Source organism: Elephas maximus, chromosome 25 (genome assembly GCF_024166365.1).
Source record: "Elephas maximus indicus isolate mEleMax1 chromosome 25, mEleMax1 primary haplotype, whole genome shotgun sequence".
Lineage (NCBI taxonomy): Eukaryota > Metazoa > Chordata > Mammalia > Proboscidea > Elephantidae > Elephas > Elephas maximus.
In genome coordinates this window covers 32,371,256-32,392,416 of record NC_064843.1, presented here as the reverse complement: position 1 = coordinate 32,392,416, position 21,161 = coordinate 32,371,256, and the positions used below count along the sequence as shown (strand labels likewise).

The 21,161-nt window shown below is 41.8% G+C and overlaps 2 protein-coding genes across 13 annotated transcripts in view; one reads left to right on the top strand and one right to left on the bottom strand.

Moving 5' to 3' along the window:
- MROH8 (maestro heat like repeat family member 8) overlaps positions 1-2,896 on the bottom strand; it is a 90,366-nt gene extending 87,470 nt beyond the window's left edge. For all 12 annotated transcript variants that reach the window (XR_007515464.1, XM_049870034.1, XM_049870032.1 and 9 more), the window contains exon 1: positions 2,557-2,896. Coding sequence is in view for 11 of the 12 variants with exons in the window: in XM_049870034.1 (XP_049725991.1) it covers positions 2,557-2,843 (287 nt within the window). In the remaining variant the exon portion in view is untranslated. The remainder of the gene's footprint in view (positions 1-2,556) is intronic.
- RPN2 (ribophorin II) overlaps positions 2,621-21,161 on the top strand; it is a 75,966-nt gene continuing 57,425 nt past the window's right edge. The window contains exons 1-2 of the mRNA XM_049870042.1: positions 2,621-2,703; positions 5,178-5,371. Of these exons, the coding sequence (XP_049725999.1) occupies positions 2,691-2,703; positions 5,178-5,371 (207 nt within the window). The 5' untranslated portion in view covers positions 2,621-2,690. The remainder of the gene's footprint in view (positions 2,704-5,177; positions 5,372-21,161) is intronic.

Sequence of the window (21,161 nt, the reverse complement as noted above, 5' to 3'; positions counted from 1 at the left end):
CTGGATCATATGGTAATTCTACGTTTTAATTTTTCGAGGAATTACCAAGCGGTTTTCCACAGTGGCTGCACCATTTTATGTTCCCATCAACAGTGTATGAGAATTCCTGTTTCTCCACATCCTCACTAACAATTATTATTTTCTGGTTTTCTGACTACTGCCATCCTAACAGGTGTGATGGAAACGCTAGTGGTGTAGTGGTTAAGAGCAACGGCTGCTAACCGAAAGATTGGCACTTGAAATCCATCAGATACTCATTGGAAACTCTATGGGGCAGTTCTATTCGGTCCTATAGGGTCACTATGAGTCCGGAATTGACTCAAGAGCAATGGATTTGGCTTTTTTGGTTTCTGAATGGGTGTGAAGTGGTATCTTATAGTTTTAATTTGCATTTCCTTAACTACTAATTATGTTAAACATGTATCTTTTCATGTGTTTGGTGGCCATTTGTATCTTCTTTAGAGAAATCTCTAAGTCCTTTGCTCATTTGTTAATCTGGTTGTTTTTCTGCTGTTTACTTGTAAGAATTCTTTATATATTCTGAATACTAAACCCTTATCAGATATATGATTTGCAGGTATTTTCTCCAGTTCTGTAAGTTGTCTTTTTTACTTTCTTCATAATGTATTATAATGTACAAAAGTTTGAAATTTTTATGAAGTCCAATTTATGTATTTTGTCTTTGTTCATGTTTTTGGTGTCAAATCTAAGAATCCATTATCAAATCTGAAGACACAAAGATTGACCTCTATGTTTTCCTCTAATACCTTTATGGTTTTAACTTTATTGTTTTTGTTTAATTTCCATGTATTTGTAAATTTTCCAGTTTTCCTTTGGTACTTCATTCATTGTGATTAGAGAACATACATTGATTAAAAAAGAACAAACAAACCAAATCCATCAACACTGAATCATTCCTACTCATTGGGACCCTAAGGGTTGATTTCAATCCTTTTAAAATTATTGAGAATTGTTTTATGGCCTTATGTATGGTCTGCCCTGGAGAATGTTCCATGTGCAACTGAGCAGCATGGAGCAGTTCCTCTCTCAAAGTCCTGAGAAGGAATCAACATGGCAGAGGCCCTGAATTCTGACCTCTAGCCTTCAGAATTGTGAGAAAATAAATTGTTTTTCCAAGCTACCCACTTTGTGTCATTTTGTTATAGCAAGCCCTAGGAAACTAAGACAAGTTGTATTTAACAACTGACTTGCAAAACTCCTTAAAATTTTTAGCAATTTACCTTTGCGAGCCAGTAGAGCCAACTCTAGCATACAGGTTGTTTGTCTTATTATTGAATTGGAAGAGTTCTTTATATATTCTAGATCAGGGCTGTTCAATAGAACTTTCTGTGATAATGGAAATGTTCTGTAATTGTGGGCTGTGATATCCACTAGCCACATGTGGCTATTGAGCACTTGAAATGTGGCTAGTACAACTGAGGACCTGCATTTTTAATTTAATTTTAATTCAAATTTAAATATCCAATATGGCTAGTAGCTGCCTTATTGAATAAGGCAGTTCTAGACATAAAAAGAACTAACCCTCCTCTATTTGGGTTAATAATAATAATATCAAGGGTTACGTCATTGTGCATACTTTATATTCTGTATGTTCATAATTTTTAAAAGAAAACCCTGGTGGCGTAGTGGTAAGAGCTACGGCTGCTAACCAAAAGGCCATCAGTTCAAATCCACCAGGAGCTCCTTGCAAACTCTATGGGGCAGTTCTGCTCCGTCCTATAGGGTCTCTAGGAGATAGAATCTACTCGACGGCAATGGGTTTTGGGGGAATATTTAAAAACACAGATTCTGAAATCAACTACCTGGATTCAAATCCTTTAGTATCCTTCTCTTTATAACAGGAATAACAACTATGTGTGGAATCGACTCAATGGCAAACGGGTATGCTTCACAGAAAGGCGATAAGGAGTTAATGAAATTATGTACGTAGAGAACTTATAACCGGCTATATTCTAAACCCTCAATAATTGGAGTTAGTTATTATTACTGACTTCTTAGATGAGTTATTTCCATTTTTGAGCCAGTTACTTCGCCTGTAAAATCGGGCCAATACGCTTCTCAGTTACTGTGAGGAGTAACTGAGTCCACACAAATGCTTTGCAAATTAGATAAAATGTCACCCACAGGCCAGTTATTAACAACCGAAATTATAATCTTTGGAGTAAACTGCCATAATTTTCTACGGGGAAAAAAAATCCCTTCGAATATTGCTCCCTTCTCCCCACCGGACCCTTCCCATTCCTTTAAAGTTGGCCGGGCTGCAGGGAGACAAAGAGTGACGGCGCGATCGGCCAACCACTGAGCTCGACCAATCAGCCGCCGACCCGTTTCGGGTCCTCCCAGAGGCGTCCTCCAACCGCGTCCCGACAGCGCCCGGAACAGGACCGTTGCGAGGTGGCCGGTTCCACGCAGGCCCGGGCGCGGGGGGGAGGAGTGGACCTCCACGCGAGGACCGCAAGGCCCTCTGCGCTCGAGACCAGGAGTTCGGGCCGCAGCTGCTGGAAGCGGCCGGCCCAGCAGGACCGCGGGACTGACCTGAGCCTGGAGCCCATCCCGGCACGCGGAGCCTCCCGCGAGTCCCTGGCGTCCCCTGCGGCGCGCTCTTGGAGCCACCTTCCCGAGCGGAAGTCAGGCTGAGGCTCAGGCACTGGTGGGACCTGCTCGGAGGAATGGCGCCGCCGGGTGAGGCGTTGCGCATGGCTTGATGACGGGGTTCCGCGGCCGGCACGCCTTGGGGAGCGGGCCGTCACCCGCGGAAGGCTAGTGCCCGCCGCTCGGGAGGCGGCTAGGCGGGATCCCCTTCCCCTGCGGGGCAGGGGCATGGGCTCGGGCACTTCGGGGTCGCAGGTCTGACAGGACTGGCGACCGCGGGAGTGTCCGCAACGCGGGGAAAGGGGCGGGGGGGGGGGCATGCAGCGTGAGCCTACGGGTCCCTGCGAGGCCCAGCCCGGAGCGGGGGGTCGCGATCGGGCTGAAGCCGCAGTTCATCCCGGGCAGGCTCCCGAGCCTAGCGGCCTGGGACCTGGTCCCACCGCCGCCCCTTACTCAGACATCTACTTAGGTCCGCAGTTTCCTCAGTTGTGAAAGGAGCAAGAAAAATCACTCACTTTATCTGGAAGCTTAGAGGACAGCTTCTGAAGTTAGCCTCTGGTTTCAGACTTGTAGTCTGTCCCGTATTGCTTGTGTATGTGACCGGCGCAAGTTACTTAACCCCTCTGTTCCTCATCTGTAAAATGGGTTAGTCACATTATCTGCCTCAGAGTTGTTGTGAGTATTGGATGAGATAATTCCTGTGCAGAGCTTAGAACAGTTCATAGCACTAAGTAAGCACTTTATTAAATTATTTCACTGCTAGTTACTGAGTGGGCACTGTGCTGGATGGACTCTAATATAGTCTCACCACAATTTAGGAAATGTGTGCTATTGGTATTTCCCTTTGACAGATGAAACTGGAATCCCACAGAAGGGAAGTGACTTGTTACTTAATTATTTGAGAAGTCAAGGATAGTATAGTGGTTAAAGACAGACTTTGAATTCAAACTGCCTGCAGTTTGATTTTCAGTTGTGTAGCTTAGGGCAAGTAACTATTTCTGAGCCTCAGGTTTTTTTTGTTTTTTTTTTTTTTTTGGTAAAATGCAGAAAATAGCTACCTCATTTGTATGTTGCGAGGATTTAATAACTCTGCATACAGAGTGTTTAGCATAGTACAGGGCATAGCTGACACGTTAAGTGCTCAGATTTAGGCCCCTCCTCCCCCAAATATATATATATTGTTATCATTAAGATGAGGTGGGCCGATTAGGATAGGACACAGGTACTGTGCTAGGGGAGTTTACGGTATAGCTGAGAGTGTTTGCCGTAGTCAGTTATTCACTACCAAAACCAAACCAAACCAAACCCAGTGCCGTCAAGTTGATTCAGTAGAACTGCCCTATAGAGTTTACAAGGAGTGCCTGGCGGATTTGAACTGCCAACCCTTTGGTTAGGAGTTGCAACACTTAACCACTACTCCACTGGGGTTTCAAGTTATTCAATAGATCTTAACATATTGAGTACATGTATATACACAAGGCACTGTGGATTCAGCATTAGTAACTTGACCTAGGGACTGATTACCCAGGTAAGCAATTGTAAATCAAGAAATTGCAAATCAAGTTCTTCATTATCTACGTGAAGTTCACAAAACTGAGTTTTCTAAGTATGGAAGCCAGCCCTATGACAATGTCTGCACTTAGAAAAATCAATTTTGCAAACGTCACGTAAATAGTGAAGTACTTGATTTGCAATTTCTGCACTGGTAAGTCTGTTGGGTAATCCGTCACTGCCCTAGCAGCATTAGATAACTAAGACACAATCTGGTAAGCACCAGTAAGCCCGTGCTTACTTTGCTTATTGGGTGCTGACTTGACCTCTCTCTTTTTCTTACTTCTTTGTATCTGTGTAGCAGATCCGATAGGCATTAACTTTGAATTCTAGCCAGACTCAAACCACTGGTCACCACCTCCACTGCTGTCGTGCTGGTTTAGACCACCATCATCTTTCTACTTGAATTATGACAATAGTCTCCTAACTGGTATCCCATTTTCTGTCCTTGCTCCTGTGTAGTCTTTTCTCAACACAGCACTGTCTCAGTGTTCACCACAATGATCCTGTTAAAATGTAAGTCGAATCACTCCTCAGCTCAAAACCCTCCAATGCCTCCCATCTTGCTCCGTTGATTTTAAAGTAGGGAAAACATAAAAAAGCACTGGGCAAGAAAGAACATGGCTCCTTAGAGGAACAGAAAAGGCCAGAGAGCAACAGAAGGTGGGAAGAATGAGGGAGGAGACTGAGTGAGAGGCAGCCAAGGCCAGGATCAGGGTTCAGTCTGTCCTAGGAGCCATAGGAGTCATGACTGTACATTGAACAGGTGAATGGTGTGATGAGTCTTGTGCTTCAGATACATGGAGGCTGCTGGGAGGAGGACTGTCTTTCAGATGGTTGAAGACAGTGCTCACCCTTCCCCGAGGTTTCTCTTCAGATTAAACCTCCCCTGTTGCTTCACCATTCCTTACATGACTTGGTTCCCATATGCCCTGGTGTGCACAATCATTGGGACTGTATATATAGAAGTTTGGAATACTGTGGAATGTATTTAATAGTCGTTTTCCCCCAAGGTTCAAGCACTGTCTTCCTGTTGGCCCTGACAATCATAGCCAGCACCCAGGCCTTGACACCCACTCACTACCTCACCAAGCATGATGTGGAGAGACTGAAAGCCTCGTTGGACCGCCCTTTTACAGATTTGGAATCTGCGTTCTATTCCATCGTGGGACTTAGCAGCCTTGGTGCCCAGGTGCCAGATGTAAAGGTAAGGCCCCTTCTGTCTTGGTGGCCAGGGTGGTTCAGAAAGACCTTTATCCCCTCGCCATATTCCTAAAAGGTACTTCAAAACTTTTGCCTCATTTGAGGATAGCCAAGGTTAATCAATCCCGTATAACAAGTATTTCAATGTGACAGATTCTTTTTTGTTCTTATAAGAACTTAGTGTGTGTGTATAAATCCTGGTGGCATAGTGGCTAAGAGCTATGGCTGCTAACCAAAAGGTCAGCAGTTCGAATCCACCAGGTGCCCCTTGGGAACTCTATGGGGCAGTTTTACTTTGTCCTCTAGGATCACTATGAGTCAGAATTGACTCGATGGCAATGGATTTTTTTTAGCGTGTGTAGGACTACATCAGGTATTTCAGTGGAATATAAAGGAAAGCAAGTCATGGATCCTCTAGAAACGTGTGATGTAGCTCTATGAGTGAGACTGTACACTGCCACATGTTTCTTGTTAAGTGTTGCATGTGTGTGACCAATAAATAACAAAGGAATTCAGGTGGGGGGCACTCAACATTTGTAAAGCAGTGACAGTCACTGTACCAGGCAATCTTGGTATACTTTTTGGACCTAAAATGAGGAAGGTGCCTCATGACTAAAAGCTTTTCTGGATTTTGGAATAGCCTTAAGTGAATCTACATTTTATTAATTACAGTAGCATGGACAGCTAGGGTAAAAAATTGTCCTCAGCCAGGTTTCTCATGTATGTCTTGTGTTTTGGTTTTCTATTGCTGCATAACAAATTACCATAATTTAGCAGTTTAAAGCAACACCAGTGTATTAACTCCTAGTTCTGTAATTTGAAAGTCTGAGCAGGCTTAGTAGGTCTCTCTGCTTAGGGTTGAAGTAAAGGTGTGGGCCAGACTGGGCTCTTATCTGGAGGCTCTAGGAAAGAATCTGCTTTAAAGCTCATTCAGGTTGTTGATAGATCCAGTTCCTTGCGGTTGTAAGTCTGAAGTCCCTATTTCCTTGCCAGCTGTTAGTGACGGGCTGTTTTTTGCTCCTCAAGGCCAAAAAAATGTAATGCCCTCCATCTTTAAACCAGCAATGGCACATGCTTCTGACACTTTAAATCTCTCTGACTTCCTGTTTTGCTGCCAGCTGGAGAAAACTGATTTTAAAAGGCTCACCTGATTAGGTCAGATCCATCAAATAATCTCCCTATTTTAAGATCCACTGACTTGGGACTTTAAAAAATCCCTTCGCAGCAGTTTCTAGATTAACGTTTGATTGAATAACCAGTCGATCGAAATCTTATGGGGTCATCTATAGAATTCAGCCTACCATATCTTGCCTTAATATGCAAATAACCCCAAATCTTAATGACTTATAACAAAAGCTTATTTTTTGCTCATTCTGTATGGCCACCATGGGTTAGTTGGTGGCCCTGCACTAAGTTTTTTTTTTTTTAATTTTTATTGAGCTTTAAGTGAACGTTTACAAAGCAAGTCAGTCTGTCACATGTAAGTTTATATACACCTTACTCCATACTCGCACTTGCTTTCCCCCAATGAATCAGCCCTTCCAGGCTCTCCTTTCGTGACAATTTTGTCAGCTTCCAACCCTCTCTACCCTCCCATCCCCCATCCAGACAGGAGATGCCAACACAGTCTCAAGTGTCCACCTGATACAAATAGCTCACTCTTCATCAGCATCTCTCTCCTACCCACTGTGCAGTCCCTCCCATGTCTGATGAGTTGTCTTCAGGAATGGTTTCTGTCCTGGGCCAACAGAAGGTTTGGGGACCATGACCGCCAGGATTCCTCTAGTCTCAGTCAGACCATTAAGTATGGTCTTTTTATGAGAATTTGGGGTCTGCATCCCACTGTTCTCCTGCTTCCTCAGGGGCTCTCTGTTGTGCTCCCTGTCAGGGCAGTCATCGGTTGTGGCCGGGCACCAACTAGTTCTTCTGGTCTCAGGATGATGTAAGTCTCTGGTTCATGTGGCCCTTTCTGTCTCTTGGGCTCATAGTTATCGCATGACCTTGGTGTTCTTCATTCTCCTTTGCTCCAGGTGGGTTGAGACCAATTGACCTGCACTAAGTTTATTCAGTCCAGGATTTAGTCTGATGAAATACTCTCTGTCTCCTATGGTAGAGGGGAAATGAGAGTTCTCAAAACTGCTTAGAAGAGGCACATATCACTTCTTTTTATCATTCTCACTGTGTTGCCTAAAGCAAGTCATCTGGCCAGGAAAGTATGATTCTCCCACAGAGGGACAGCACATTTTCTTGAATGGTAACTTGTCCAACTAGCCTCCTGAGTCCCTTTGCCTCACCCTTTCCCAAAGTTTCTCTTTAGATTAAACCTCCACCATTCCCTTACTCTTCCTCGTGTGACTTGGTTCCCAGACCTGCCCCAGTGCCGCCCCAGTGATCCTCCCTGGCTCTAGACTCCTGTCTCCTGCCGTTTGCTTCCTTCAAGACTAACAGTTCCTTTTCCGAGAAGAGTGGTGAGCATCCTGACCCACTGGATTGACACTTTAGCCACTTTAGTGTGAGCTTCTCATTCATTCAGCAGCAGTTTACTGAGCACGTGTGTTGGGCCCTGGGAATACAGTGGCAAACCAGTCATAATCACTGCCCTCAGCTTATGGTCCAGTGGAAGTTAAAATACTAGCAACTCTTGTTTTAATCTTTCATTATTATTATTTCATTATTAAAGTTTTTAAACTAGTAATGAGCACCCATCTAACCATTGGCCATCTTGAAAAATTATCAGCATTTTACCATTTTTATTACACGTACTCCCTCTCTTTTTTGTTTTTTGCTGGAGTATGTCAAAAGCAAATACCAGACGTATCAATTTACTTGTATCTCTAATATGAGCTTTTTAACATAATGACAATCCTTTTGTTACATCTGGCAAGGTTAATAATTCTTTAATGTCTCTCATGCCCAGTCTGGAAACCCTGGTGGCATAGTAGTTAAGTGCTACGGCTGCTAACCAAAGGGTCAGCAGTTCGAATCCGCCAGGCGCTCCTTGGAAACTCTATGGGGCAGTTCTACTCTCCTATAGAGTCGCTACGAGTTGGAACCGACTCAACAGCACTGGGTTTGGTTTTTGGTTTATGCCCAGTCTGTCTGCACTAATCTCCAGTTATCTCAAAAATGGTTTTTACAGTTAATTAATTTGAATCAGGATTTAAACAGATTTCCACACATTTCATTTTGTTGATGTCTCTTATGCTTCTTTTTATCTATAACAGTTCTCATTCCCTTCCCCCCTACTCCCTGCCATTTTTTATGCTAAATGAGCCAGGTCACTTATGGAGAATTTTCCACATTCTGCCTTTGGTTGATTGTGATGTTTTTGTACATATTCCCCTACCCTTTATATTCCTGTAAACTAATAGTTAGCTCTCGATAAACCAAAAAAAAAAACAAAAAACCCCGTTGTTGTCGAGTCGATTTCAACTCATAGTGACTCTGTAGGACAGAGAACTGCCCCATAGAGTTTCCAAGGAGGGCCTGGTGGATTTGAACTGCTGACCCTTCGTTTAGCAGCCGTAGCACTTAATCACTATGCCACCAGGGTTTCCTTAGCTCAAATATTGTTAACTTTTTTTTTTATTGTTATACAGTCTGACAATCTTTACCTTTTAATTGGGGAGTTTAATCCAATTATACTTAATGTGATTATACTGTTGGATTTAAGTCTACAGAGTCTCTGAGTGCACAAACTGTTAAGCACTTAACTACTAGCCAAAAGGTTGACGTTTTGAACTCGCCCAGAGGTGCTGCCTTGGTAGACAGGCCTGGCAGTCTGCTTCTGAAAGGTCACAGTCTTGAAAACCCTATGGAGCAGTTCTGCTCTGCACACAGGGGTCGCCATGAGTTGGAATTGACTCGATGGCAACTTACAACAACAAAATACTGTTGAGTTTAAGTTTTTTGTTTGTTTTCTATTTATTTATTTCTTTTTCCCTCTCCTTTGCTGTCTTCCTTTGGGTTAATTGAGTATTTTTTAATATTCTATTTTGTCTCTTCTACTGGCTTTTTGGAGTCTCTGGGTGGTGCAGACAGTTAGTGCACTCAGCTGTTAACCAAAAAATTGGAGGTTTGAGTCCACCCAGAGGCGCCTCCAAAGAAAGGCCTGGCTTTCTAGTTCTGAAAAGCCAGGCATTGAAAACCCTATGGTGCACAATTCTACCCTGGTACATATAGTGTCACCGTGAGTTAGCACTGACTTAACAACAACTAAACCCAAAAACCTAGGACTAGAAAATTGGCTTTTTAGCTTTGTGTATTTATTAGTGGTTGCTCTAGAGATTGTGATATGCATCCTTAACTTATCACAGTATACTTTGAATTAATTTTATGCCATCTCACAAATAATGAAAGAGCCTTATATAATATTCTTAAATATAATAATAATTTCTCTTCCCCCCACCACCTGCCACATGCATTTGCCTCTTTTGTTGTTGTCGGGTGCCGTTAAGTTGATTCCAACTCACAGTGACCTCATGTAACAGAGTAGAACTGTCCCATTAGGTTTTCTTGGCTATAAACTTGATGGAAGCTGATTGCCACGTCTTTGTCCTGCGGAGCTGCTGGGCAGGCTTGAACAGCCGATCTTTAAGTTAGCAACCAAACGCTTATCTGTTCTGCCACCAGGGCTCCTTTTCCCTATTCTAGATATTTAATATAAGTGGGATCATACAATGTTAACCCTAGTTTTTAATTCTGGCTCCATTTCTCTTTAAAATGGGAGTTAGAATGTCTACCTTACTGTGTCATTGTAAAGATAAAGTGAAATCGCGTTATGTTTAGCCAGTGACTGACCCACAAAATGCCCTTCAAATGGTAACTAGTATTATCATTATTAGTATGGGAAAAATTTGGGTTTTATTTATAATTATTCAGGTGAGTTTAGACAGTACCTGGCGCAGATACTGCGTTTGTGGTGCCCTTTGAGGTAGTGCCATGTCCCTCTCCCCTGGACTCCCTGGTGTCTGTAGAGGCCCTGGCGGAGACAGAACAAATTGGGAGACATAGAGTGGAACAGTCTGTCTAGTAGAGGTTTTATATTGTAAGGAGTAGGAGATAAAATTGGAATATTAGATTAATGTTGAATTTTGGCAGGATTCGAAAGGATGAGAGGTTTCTACTGGTGATTTTCAGACTTTCGTGGAGTCATAGGATTCGGTCAGGGTGGGACAGAAGTATATTCATTTCCTAGGGCTGCTGTGACAACCATAAACTGGGTGATTGAAAACAATGGAAATTTCTCTCATGGCTCTGGAGGCTAGAATTCCAAAATCAAGATGTTGGCAGGGCCATGCTCTTTCTGAAAGCTCTAGGGAAGGATCCTTCCCTGCCTCTTTGTAGCTTCTTGTGGCTCGTGACAATCCTTGGTGTTCTTGGCTTAAAGCTGCATCCTTCCAGTCTGCCTGTCTTCACTTAGCCTTCTTCCTTCTGAGAGTGTCTCTGTGTGTCCTCACCTCTTCTTGTAAGGATACTGGTCATTGGATTTAGGACCCCTCTAATCCCATGCGACTTCGTCTTAACTAGTTTTATCTGTAAAGACACTATTTCCAAATAAGGTCATATTCTTAGGTTCTAGGTGGACATAATTTTGCGGGGGCGGGGGGGGAGCCCTTTTCAACCCCTATAGGGGTCATAAAGGACTGAGACACTCTCACTTCAACCAGAGCAGTACCTTTTTATCTGTATCATAGTTTGGACTTCCACATGGGCTTTGGGTTGTACGCATACATCTAAAGGTGTTTTCTGCTGAGTTTGAGGGGACACTGGTCAGGGTTGAAGACGTAGATTGAAGAGCCATGCAGAAAGCAGTGTGGTTTGGGGTAACTGTATGATTTAGCCAGCTCTGGCTCTATGTTTATAATACAGGCTCTAAATCAGACTAGCTTCACGGTTTTTTTTTTCCAATAATATTTTGTTGTGTTTTCAGTGAAGGTTTGCACGGTAGCTTAGGTTTCCATTCAACAGTTTTTATACAAATTGTTCAGTGCCATTGGTTATGTTTTTCACAGTGTGTGAACATTCTCATTATTTCTGCTCTGGTTGTGTCATTTCCATTAATCCATTGCTCTAGTTTTCCTTCCCTTCTTACATTGTTATAATCTATGTTTTAAAGTAATTGGTAATTATTTGGTCTTATATAGGTGATTTTTTAAAAGAGCATAGTAAAAAGTAGTTAGGTGATATTCATTATTTTTTGAGCCAGTTTGTTATTTAGCCACAAGATGACCTCAGTTCAAGGTTTGAAGAGTGTCTCGGGGCAATAGTCTCAGGGACTCCTCCAGTCTCAACTAGTCCAGTTAGTCTGGTTTTTTTTTTTTTAGGAATTTGAGGCTCTGTTCCACATTTTTCTCCCATTCTGTCAGGGTCCATCTTTTGTGGCCCTGATTAGAATGGTTGGTAGCAGTAGCTGGGCACCATCTAGCTCTGGTCTCAGGGTCGATGAGGCCATGGTTTGTGTAGACTGTTTGTCCTATAGACTAGTTTCTTTTTTGAGTTTTTGTTTTCCTTCATTCTCTTTTGCTTCAGATGAATAGAAACCAATAGTTGTATGTTAGATGGGCACTCCCAAGCTTTTAAGACCCTAGACACTACTCACCTAACTAGGATGTAGAACATAACTTTATGAACTATGTTATGCCCATCGACCAAGATGTCCCACAAGGCTATGATCCTAATCCTTCAAACCCAGAAATCCAGTCCAGCGAGGTGTTTGGTTATATCTATGAAGTATCTATGACTGCTCCTTACGTGCTTTATTATATATATAAACGTATACGCATACAGTCACATAGATGTATACACCTATATATACTGTCTTAGGCTGGGTTCTCTAGAGAAGCAAAACTAGCCAAGCATGTAAATATATATACAGAGAGGGCCGGGGCCAAGACGGCTGACTAGGTAGAAGTTACCGCAGATCCCGCTTGCAACATAGACTCAGAAAAACAAGTGAATCAATCACATACATGACAATCTACGAACCCTGACCATTAAAAACAGAACTAAGGAATTGACCTGAGTGACGGGAGCAAAAAGCTGCGTGGTGAAGCAGCAACCACTTCTGGAACTGGCGTCCCCTGCCACACAGCCTTGAGCCCTTACGTTTCCCTGGTGCCAGAGTGGTTGGGCTGATCGTGGCTTACTGAGACGGGGCAAGCATGGGACACAGCCCTATCCCCTAATCCCCTGGAGTAACCTCGGCAGAGACTCAGCCAGCGCAAGCAGGCTGCACACTGACGCAGCTGACAGGAGAATGAGAACCTACAGGGAAGCAGTGACTGTTTTCGGAGCCTGGAGCCAGCATCCCAGTCAGAAAACCTTGGCGCTGGGCTTTGGTCTAAGTGCAGAGGAGCAGATCTTGTCTGAGACGGTGCAAGCACAGGACGCAGCCCTAACCCCCTGGAGTAACTTTGGCCAGAAACCCAGCCGGTGCACACAGGCTGCATACCGACGTGGCTGACAGGAGGAGAAATCATGGGAAAGCAACGACTGGTTTTGGAGCCTGGAGCACAGCGTCCCAGCCAGAAAACCTTGGTGCTGGGCTTTGGACTAGGAGTGGAGGAGCTGATCACGGCTTCCTGAAAAGCAAGCCCAGGGATGGGACGCAGGCCTGACCCTCGGGAGCACTCTCAACCCAGCCAGCACACACAGGCTACACACCCCTCTGGAATCTCAGATAAAACAGTCTTCACCAAACAAGATAAATAACTTTGTCTGTATTGCTATGCTACTCTCTCCTATCTATCTGATCCCTCCCCTCCCTGCCCCAGGTGGCTTCATTAACATTGGAATTTCCTGGGCCAGGGAGCGAAGTGCTCTGTGGGTTTTTTTTTTTTTCCTAACCCATTCTCCTGGCCTGAGAGAAGCCGCAATTAACAATCCAGGAGAGAAAAATCCTTCCCTAAACTGGAATGATAATACACAACCAGCTCCAGCCAAGCAAAACAGATCCACAGTCTCTGGCTTTCATCCCTACAGGGAACCAGGTGGCTATCATAATGCAAAGGAAATTCTGATAGAGATCTGATTGTAATTGTTTTAGCGAAGCACTGGAAAGACAGTTTTGGAGGTCTGATACCTCTCTACCTATTAAACAGAGCCCTCACTGATCCACAGCGGGAGCTGAGGGCTAAACCTCCACCCACACCACCTAGCAACTTACTAAAGGGGTCTGAGGATAGTGATGCCTACCAGTATTTAGAGGTACAAGCATTGGGTGCCTAAGGTACAGCAGCAGAGCCCACCCACCAAAGTGCTGTGGGAATAGAGACACTCCTACCTCACTGGCATGTGGGGGAAGGCTGTTAGCATCCTGCCCTCCTCGGAGTGTGACCCCCTGCCAATACTAGAATCTGGTGCATACAACCATCACCACTACTCCTCTAAGTTAATAGGTTACAGCCTACATCACACACTAGGTGACCCACAATCAGCACACCTAAGCTGATTCTAGTCAAGAATAGTGAATGGACTCATAGGCTCATATATCTGGTAACAGCTCAAACCAGCTGGTAATAGGACATAAGTGATTCAAAGGCTACAATAATCAAGATAGCACAATCTAGTAGCCCATCTGGGTTTATTGAAACAAAACAAAACAAGAAGATAAGACTCAGTGAGCAAATATAAATCATTACAATATCTTATACATGGCTCAGAGACAGCAGTCGGTATCAAATCACATAAAGAAGCAGACCATGATTGCTTCTACAACTCCCCAAATTAAAGAAATCAAAATCTTTGCCAAATGAAGATACAATCCTGGAATTGCCAGATGTACACTATAAAAAACTAACATAGAGAATGCTTCAAGACATCAGGGATGACCTCAGAAATTGAAATAAGGCAATCTACAGACAAAGCCAAGGAACACACTGATAAAGCAGTTGAAGAAATCAAAAAGATTATTTAAGAACATAGTGGAAAAATTGATAAGCTGTAAGAATCCATAGACAGCATTCAGAAATCCAAAAGACTTAACAATAAAAATACAGAATTAGACAACTTGATAGGAAGTCAGAGGAGCAGAATTGAGGAATTGGAATGCAGAGTGAGGGAGTTAGAGGATAAGGCAATTGACACCAATATAGTTGAAGAAAAATCACATAAAAGAATTTTAAAAAATGAAGCAACCCAAAGAATCATGTGGGACTCTATTGAGAAGAATAACTTGCATGTGATCAGAGTCCCAGAACAGGGAGGGATAACAGAAAATAGAGAGAGAATAGTTGAAGATCTGTTGGCAGAAAACTTCCCTGGCATCGTGAAACATGAAAGGATATCTATCCCAGATGCTCATTGAACCCCACAAAAGATAGACCCCAAAAGAAAATCACCAAGGCATATTATCATCAAACTTGCCAAAACCAAAGATAAAGAGAAAATTTTAAAAGCAGCCAGGGATAAAAGAAAAGTCACCTACAAAGGAGAATCAATAAGAATAAGTTCAGACTACTCAGCAGAAACCATGCAGTCAGGAGGGCAATGGGATGACATATATAGAGCACTGAAGGAGAAAAACTGCCAGCCAAGAATCATATATCCAGCAAAACTCTCGAATATGAAGGTGAAATTAAGACATTTACAGATAAACACAAGCTTAGAGAATTTGCACAAACCAAACCAAAGCTACAAGAATTACTAAAGGAAATTGTTTGGTCAGAGAAGCAATAATATCAGACACCAACATAACACAAGGTCACAGAACAGAACATCCTGATATTAAATAGGGAAATCACAAAAACAATATAAGATTAAAAAAGAAAAAAATGCTCAAAACAGGGAATCATTGAAGTCATTATGTAAAAGATTACAATAATCAAAAAAGAGGGACTAAATACAGGAGGCACAGATCTTCCATATGGAGAGGAAAACAAGGCGATATAGAACAATACAAGACAGGTTTTTACTTAGAAAAATAGGGGTAAATATTAAGGTAGCCACAAAGAGGTTTAACAATTCCATACTTCAAAATAGGAACCAAGATAAACATAATGACTCAGCAAACATAAATTCAACTACTATGAAAATGAGGAACACACAATTTACAAAGAAAAACTTCTCAGCACAAAAAAGTAAATGGAAAAATGAAATTGTCAACAACACACAAAAAAAGGCATCAAAACGACAGCACTAAACACATACTTCTCTATAATTACACTGAATGTAAATGGACTTAATGCACCAATAAAGAGACAGAGAGTCTCAGACTGGATTAAAAAACACGATCCATCTATATGCTGCCTACAAGAGACACACCTTAGACTTAGAGATACAAATAAACTAAAACTCAAAGGATGGAAAAAAATATATCAAGCAAACAATAATCAGAAATGAGCAGGAGTGGCAATATTAATTTCTGACAAAATAGACTTTAAAGTTAAATCCACCACAAAGGATAAAGAAGGACACTACCTAATGATTAAAGGGACAATTGACCAGGAAGATATAACCATATTAAATATTTATGCACCCAATGACAGGGCTGCAAGATGCATAAAACAAACTTTAACAGAACTGAAAAGTGAGATAGACACCTCCACAGTTATAGTAGGAGACTTCAACACACCACTTTTGGAGAAAGATAGGACTTTCAGTAAGAAGCTCAATAGAGACACAGAAGATCTAATTGCTACCGTCAACCAACTTGACCTCATAGACTTATACAGAACACTCCACCCAACAGCTGCAAAGTATACTTTTTTTTCTAGTGCACATGAAACATTCTCTAGAATAGATCACATATTAGGTCCTAAAACAAACCTTTGCAGAATCCAAAATATCAAAATATTACAAAGCATCTTCTCAGACCATAAGGCCATAAAAGTAGAAATCAATAATAGAAAAATCAGGGAAAAGAAATCAAATGCTTGGAAACTGAACAATACCCTCCTGAAAAAAGACTGGGTTATAGAAGACGTTAAGGAGGGAATAAAGAAATTCATAGAATGCAACGAGACTGAAAACACTTCCTATCAAAACCTCTGGGACACAGCGAAAGCAGTGCTCAGAGGTCAATTTATATCGATAAATGCACATGTACATAAGGAAGAAAGAGCCAAAATCAGAGAACTGTCCCTACAACTTGAACAAATAGAAAGCGAGCAACAAAAGAATCCGTCAGGCAACAGAAGAAAACTAATAAAAATTAGAGCAGAATTAAATGAATCAGAGAACAGAAAAACAATTGAAAGAATTAACAAAGGCAAAAGTTGGTTCTTTGAAAAATTAACAGAAATGATAAACCATTGGCCAAAATGACTAAAGAAATACAGGAAACAAATAACCCGAATAAGAAACGAGATGGGCCATATCACAACAGACCCAACTGAAATTAAAAGAATCATATCAGATTACTACAAAAAATTGTACTCTAACAAATTTGCAAACCTAGAAGAAATGGATAAATTCCTAGAAACACACTACCTACCTAAACTAACACAATCAGAAGTAGAACAAATAAATAGACCCAAAACAAAAAGAGATTGGAAAGGTAATCAAAAAACTCCCAACAAAAAAAAGCCCTGGCCTGGACAGCTTCACTGCAGAGTTCTACCAAACTTTCAGAGAAGAGTTAACACCACTACTACTAAAGGTATTTCAAAGCATAGAAAAGGATGGAATACTACCTAAATCATTCTATGAAGCCAGCATATCCCTGATACCAAAACCAGGTAAAGACACCATAGAAAAAGAAAATTACAGACCTGTATCCCTCATGAACATAGATGCAAGAATCCTCAACAAAATTCTAGCCAGTAGAATTCAACAACATATCAAAAAAATAATTCACCACGACCAAGTGGGATTTATACCAGGTATGCAAGGTTGGTTCAATATTAGAAAAACAATTAATGTAGTCCACCATATAAATAAAACAAAAGAGAAAAACCACATGATCTTATCAATTGATGCAGAAAAGGTATTTGACAAAGTTCAACACTGGTTCATGATAAAAACTCAGCAAAATAGGAATTGAAGGAAAATTCCTCAACATAATAAAGGGCATGTATACAATCGAGAGAGCCTGAAAGCATTTCCCTTGAGGATGGGAACCAGACAAGGATGCCCTTTATCACTGCTCTTATTCAACATTGTGCTGGAAGTCCTAGCCAGAGCAATTAGGCTAGACAAAGAAATAAAGGGCATCTGGATTGGCAAGGAAGAAGTAAAATTATCTGTATTTGCAGATGACATGATCTTATGCATAGAAAACCCTAAGGAATCCTCCAGAAAACTACTGAAACTAATAGAAGAGTTCAGCAGAGTTTCAGGTTACAAGATAAACATACAAAAATCAGTTGGATTCCTCTACATCAATGAAAAAGAAGATTGAAGAAGAAATCACCAAATCAATACCATTCACGGTAGCCCCCAAGAAAATAAAATACTTAGGAATAAATCTTACCAAAGATGTAAAACACCTATACAAAGAAAACTACACAGGACCTACATAAGTGGAAAAACATACCTTGCTCATGCATAGGAACACTTAACATTATAAAACTGTCTATCCTACCAAAAGCCACCTATATATACAATGCACCTCCGATCCAAATTCCAACTACATTTTTTAATGTGTTGGAGAAACAAATCACCAACTTCATATGGAAGGGAAAGAAGCCCCGGATAAGTAAAGCATTACTGAAAAAGAAGAACAAAGTGGGAGGCCTCACTCTACCTGACTTTAGAACGTATTATACAGCCAGAGTAGTCACAACAGCCTGGTACTGGTACAACAACAGATACATAGACCAATGGAACAGAATTGAGAACTCAGATATAAATCCATCCACATACGAGCAGCTGATATTTGACAAAAGCCCAGTGTCAGTTAACTGGGGAAAAGATAATATTTTAAACAAATAGTGCTGGCATAACTGGATATCCATTTGCAAAAAAATGAAACAGGACCCATACCTCACACCATGCACAAAAACTAACTCCAAATAGATCAAATATTTAAACATAAAGTCTAAGATGATAAAGATCATGGAAGACAAAATATGGACAATGTTAGGAGCGCTAATACAAGGCATAAACAGAATACAAAACATTACTAAAAATGACGAAGAGAAACCAGATAACTGGGAGCTCCTAAAAATCAAACACCTATGCTCATGTAAAGACTTCACCAAAAGAGTAAAAAGACCACGTACAGACTGGGAAAAAATTTTCAGCTGTGACATCTCCGACCAGTGCCTGATCTCCAAAATCTACATGATTCTGCTAAAACTCAACCATAAAAAGACAAACAACCCTGTTAAAAATTGGGCAAAGGATATGAACAGACACTTCACTAAAGAAGACATTCAGGCGGCTAACAGATACATGAGGAAATGCTCTTGATCATCAGCCATTAAAGAAATGCAAATTAAAACTGTGGAGAGATTGGAACACTTACACACTGCTGGTGGGAATGTTAAATGGTACAATCACTTTGGAAATCGATTTGGCGTTTCCTTAAAAAGCTAGAAATAGAATTGCCATACGACCCAGCAATCCCACTCCTCGGAATATATCCTGTAGAAATAAGAGCCTTTACGTTAACAGATATATGCACACCCATGTTTATTGCAGCACTGTTTACAATAGCAAAAAGCTGGAAGCAACCAAGGTGCCCATCAACAGATGAATGGGTAAATAAATTATTGTGTATTCACACAATGGAATACTACACATCAATAAAGAACAGTGATGAATCTGTGAAACATTTCATAATATGGAGGAACCTGGAAGGCACTATGCTAAGTGAAATATTGGTCAGTTGCAAAAGGACAAATATTGTATAAGACCACTATTATAAGATCTTGAGAAATAGTTTAATCTGAGAAGAACACATTCTTTTGTGGTTATGAGAGGAGGGAGGGAGGGTTATTTACTGATTAGGTACTAGATAAGACCTACTTTAGGTGAAGGGAAGGGCAATGCTCAATACAGGGGAGGTCAGCACGACTGGACTAAACCAAAAGCAAAGAAGTTTCCTGAATAAACTGAATGTTTGAAGGTCAGCAGAGCAGGGGCAGGGGTTTGGGGACTATGGCTTCAGGGGACATGTAAGTCAGTCGGCAAAATAAAATCTACTAAGAAAACATTATGCATCTCACTTTGAAGAGTGGCATCTGGGGTCTTAAATGCTAGCAGGCGGCCATGTAAGATGCATCAGTGAGTCTCAACCCACCTGGATCAAAGGAGAATGAAGAACACCAAGCTCACAAGGTAATCATGAGCCCAAGAGACAGAAAGGGCCACATGAACTAGAGACCTACATCATCCTGAGTCCAGAAGAACTAGATGGTGCCTGGCCACAACCGATGACTGCCCTGACAGGGAACACAACAGAGAACCCCTGAGGGAGCAGGAGAACAGTGGGATGGAGACCCCAAATTCTCATAAAAAGACCAGACTTAATGGTCTGATGGAGACTAGAAGGACCCCGGCAGTCAGGGTCCCCAAACCTTCTCTTGGCCCAGGACAGGAACTATTCCCGAAGCCAACTCTTTAGACATGGATTGGACTGGACAATGGGTTGGAGAGAGATGCTGATGAGGAGTGAGCTACTTGCACCATGTGGACGCTTGAAACTATGTTGGTATCTCCTGTCTGGAGGGGAGATGGGAGGGTAGAGGGGGTTAGAAACTGGCAAAATGGTCATGAAAGGAGAGACTGGAAGGAGGGAGTGGGCTGACTCATTAGGGGGAGAATAAATGGGATTATGTAGTAAGGTTTATAAGTTTGTATGTGAGAAACTGACTTGATTTGTAAACTTTCACTTAAAGCACAATAAAAATTATTTTTTAAAAATTTGTATATATATATATATATATATATATATATACAGAGAGAGATGTGTATCAAGGAAATGGCTCACGTGGTTGTAGAGGCTGGAACGTCCGAAGTCCATGCATCAGGATAGAGGTTTTTCCTGATTCATGTAGCTGCAGGGTCTGGGGAACCCAAGATCAGCAGGTCGGAGAGCAGGGCTCTCGCTCACAAGCTGTGATGATCAATGAATCCCAAGATTGGCAGGCAAGACTGCAGGTAAGCTGGTAGCTCAGGTCCCAAGAACCGGAGGTCAGATGAACAAGAACCAGCTGCAGGATCCAGAATGTGCAGAAGCCTCTGAGCCTTTCCAGAATGTCTGCTTGTATTGGTATATTGGCCGCATGCCCAAGGAAACTCCCTTTCAACTGGCGGGTTACTCAGAACAGATCCTATCATGAGGGTGATCACTTATCAAATCTCAACAGGGAAGTGATCACATTATACAACTGCCAAAACACTGAGAATCATGGCCCAGCCAAATTGACACACAATCTTAACCATCACATATATAAATATATACATATCAGGAGCCCTGATGGCACAGTGGTTAAGCTTGGCTGTGAACCTACAGGTTGGAAGTTTGAACCCGCCAGCTGCTCTGTGGAAGAAAGATGTGGCAGTCTGCTTCCATAAAGATTTACAGCCTTGGAAACCCTATGGGGCAGTTCTATTCACTCTGTCCTATAGGTTCACTATGAGTTGGAATAGACTTGGCACCAATGGTTTTTATACACATACACCTACCTACATACATATGGAGCCCTGGTGGTGCCATGGTTAAGAGCTCGGCTGCTAACCAAAAGGTTGGCAGTTCAAACCCACCAGCTGCTTCTTGGAAATCCTATGGGGTAGGGTAGTTCTACTCTGTCCTGTAAGGTCCCTAGTGAGTCAGAATTGACTTGATGAAAACAGGTATATACATACATATATGCCACATATATAATTTTTGGTTGCTATTGTTTTAA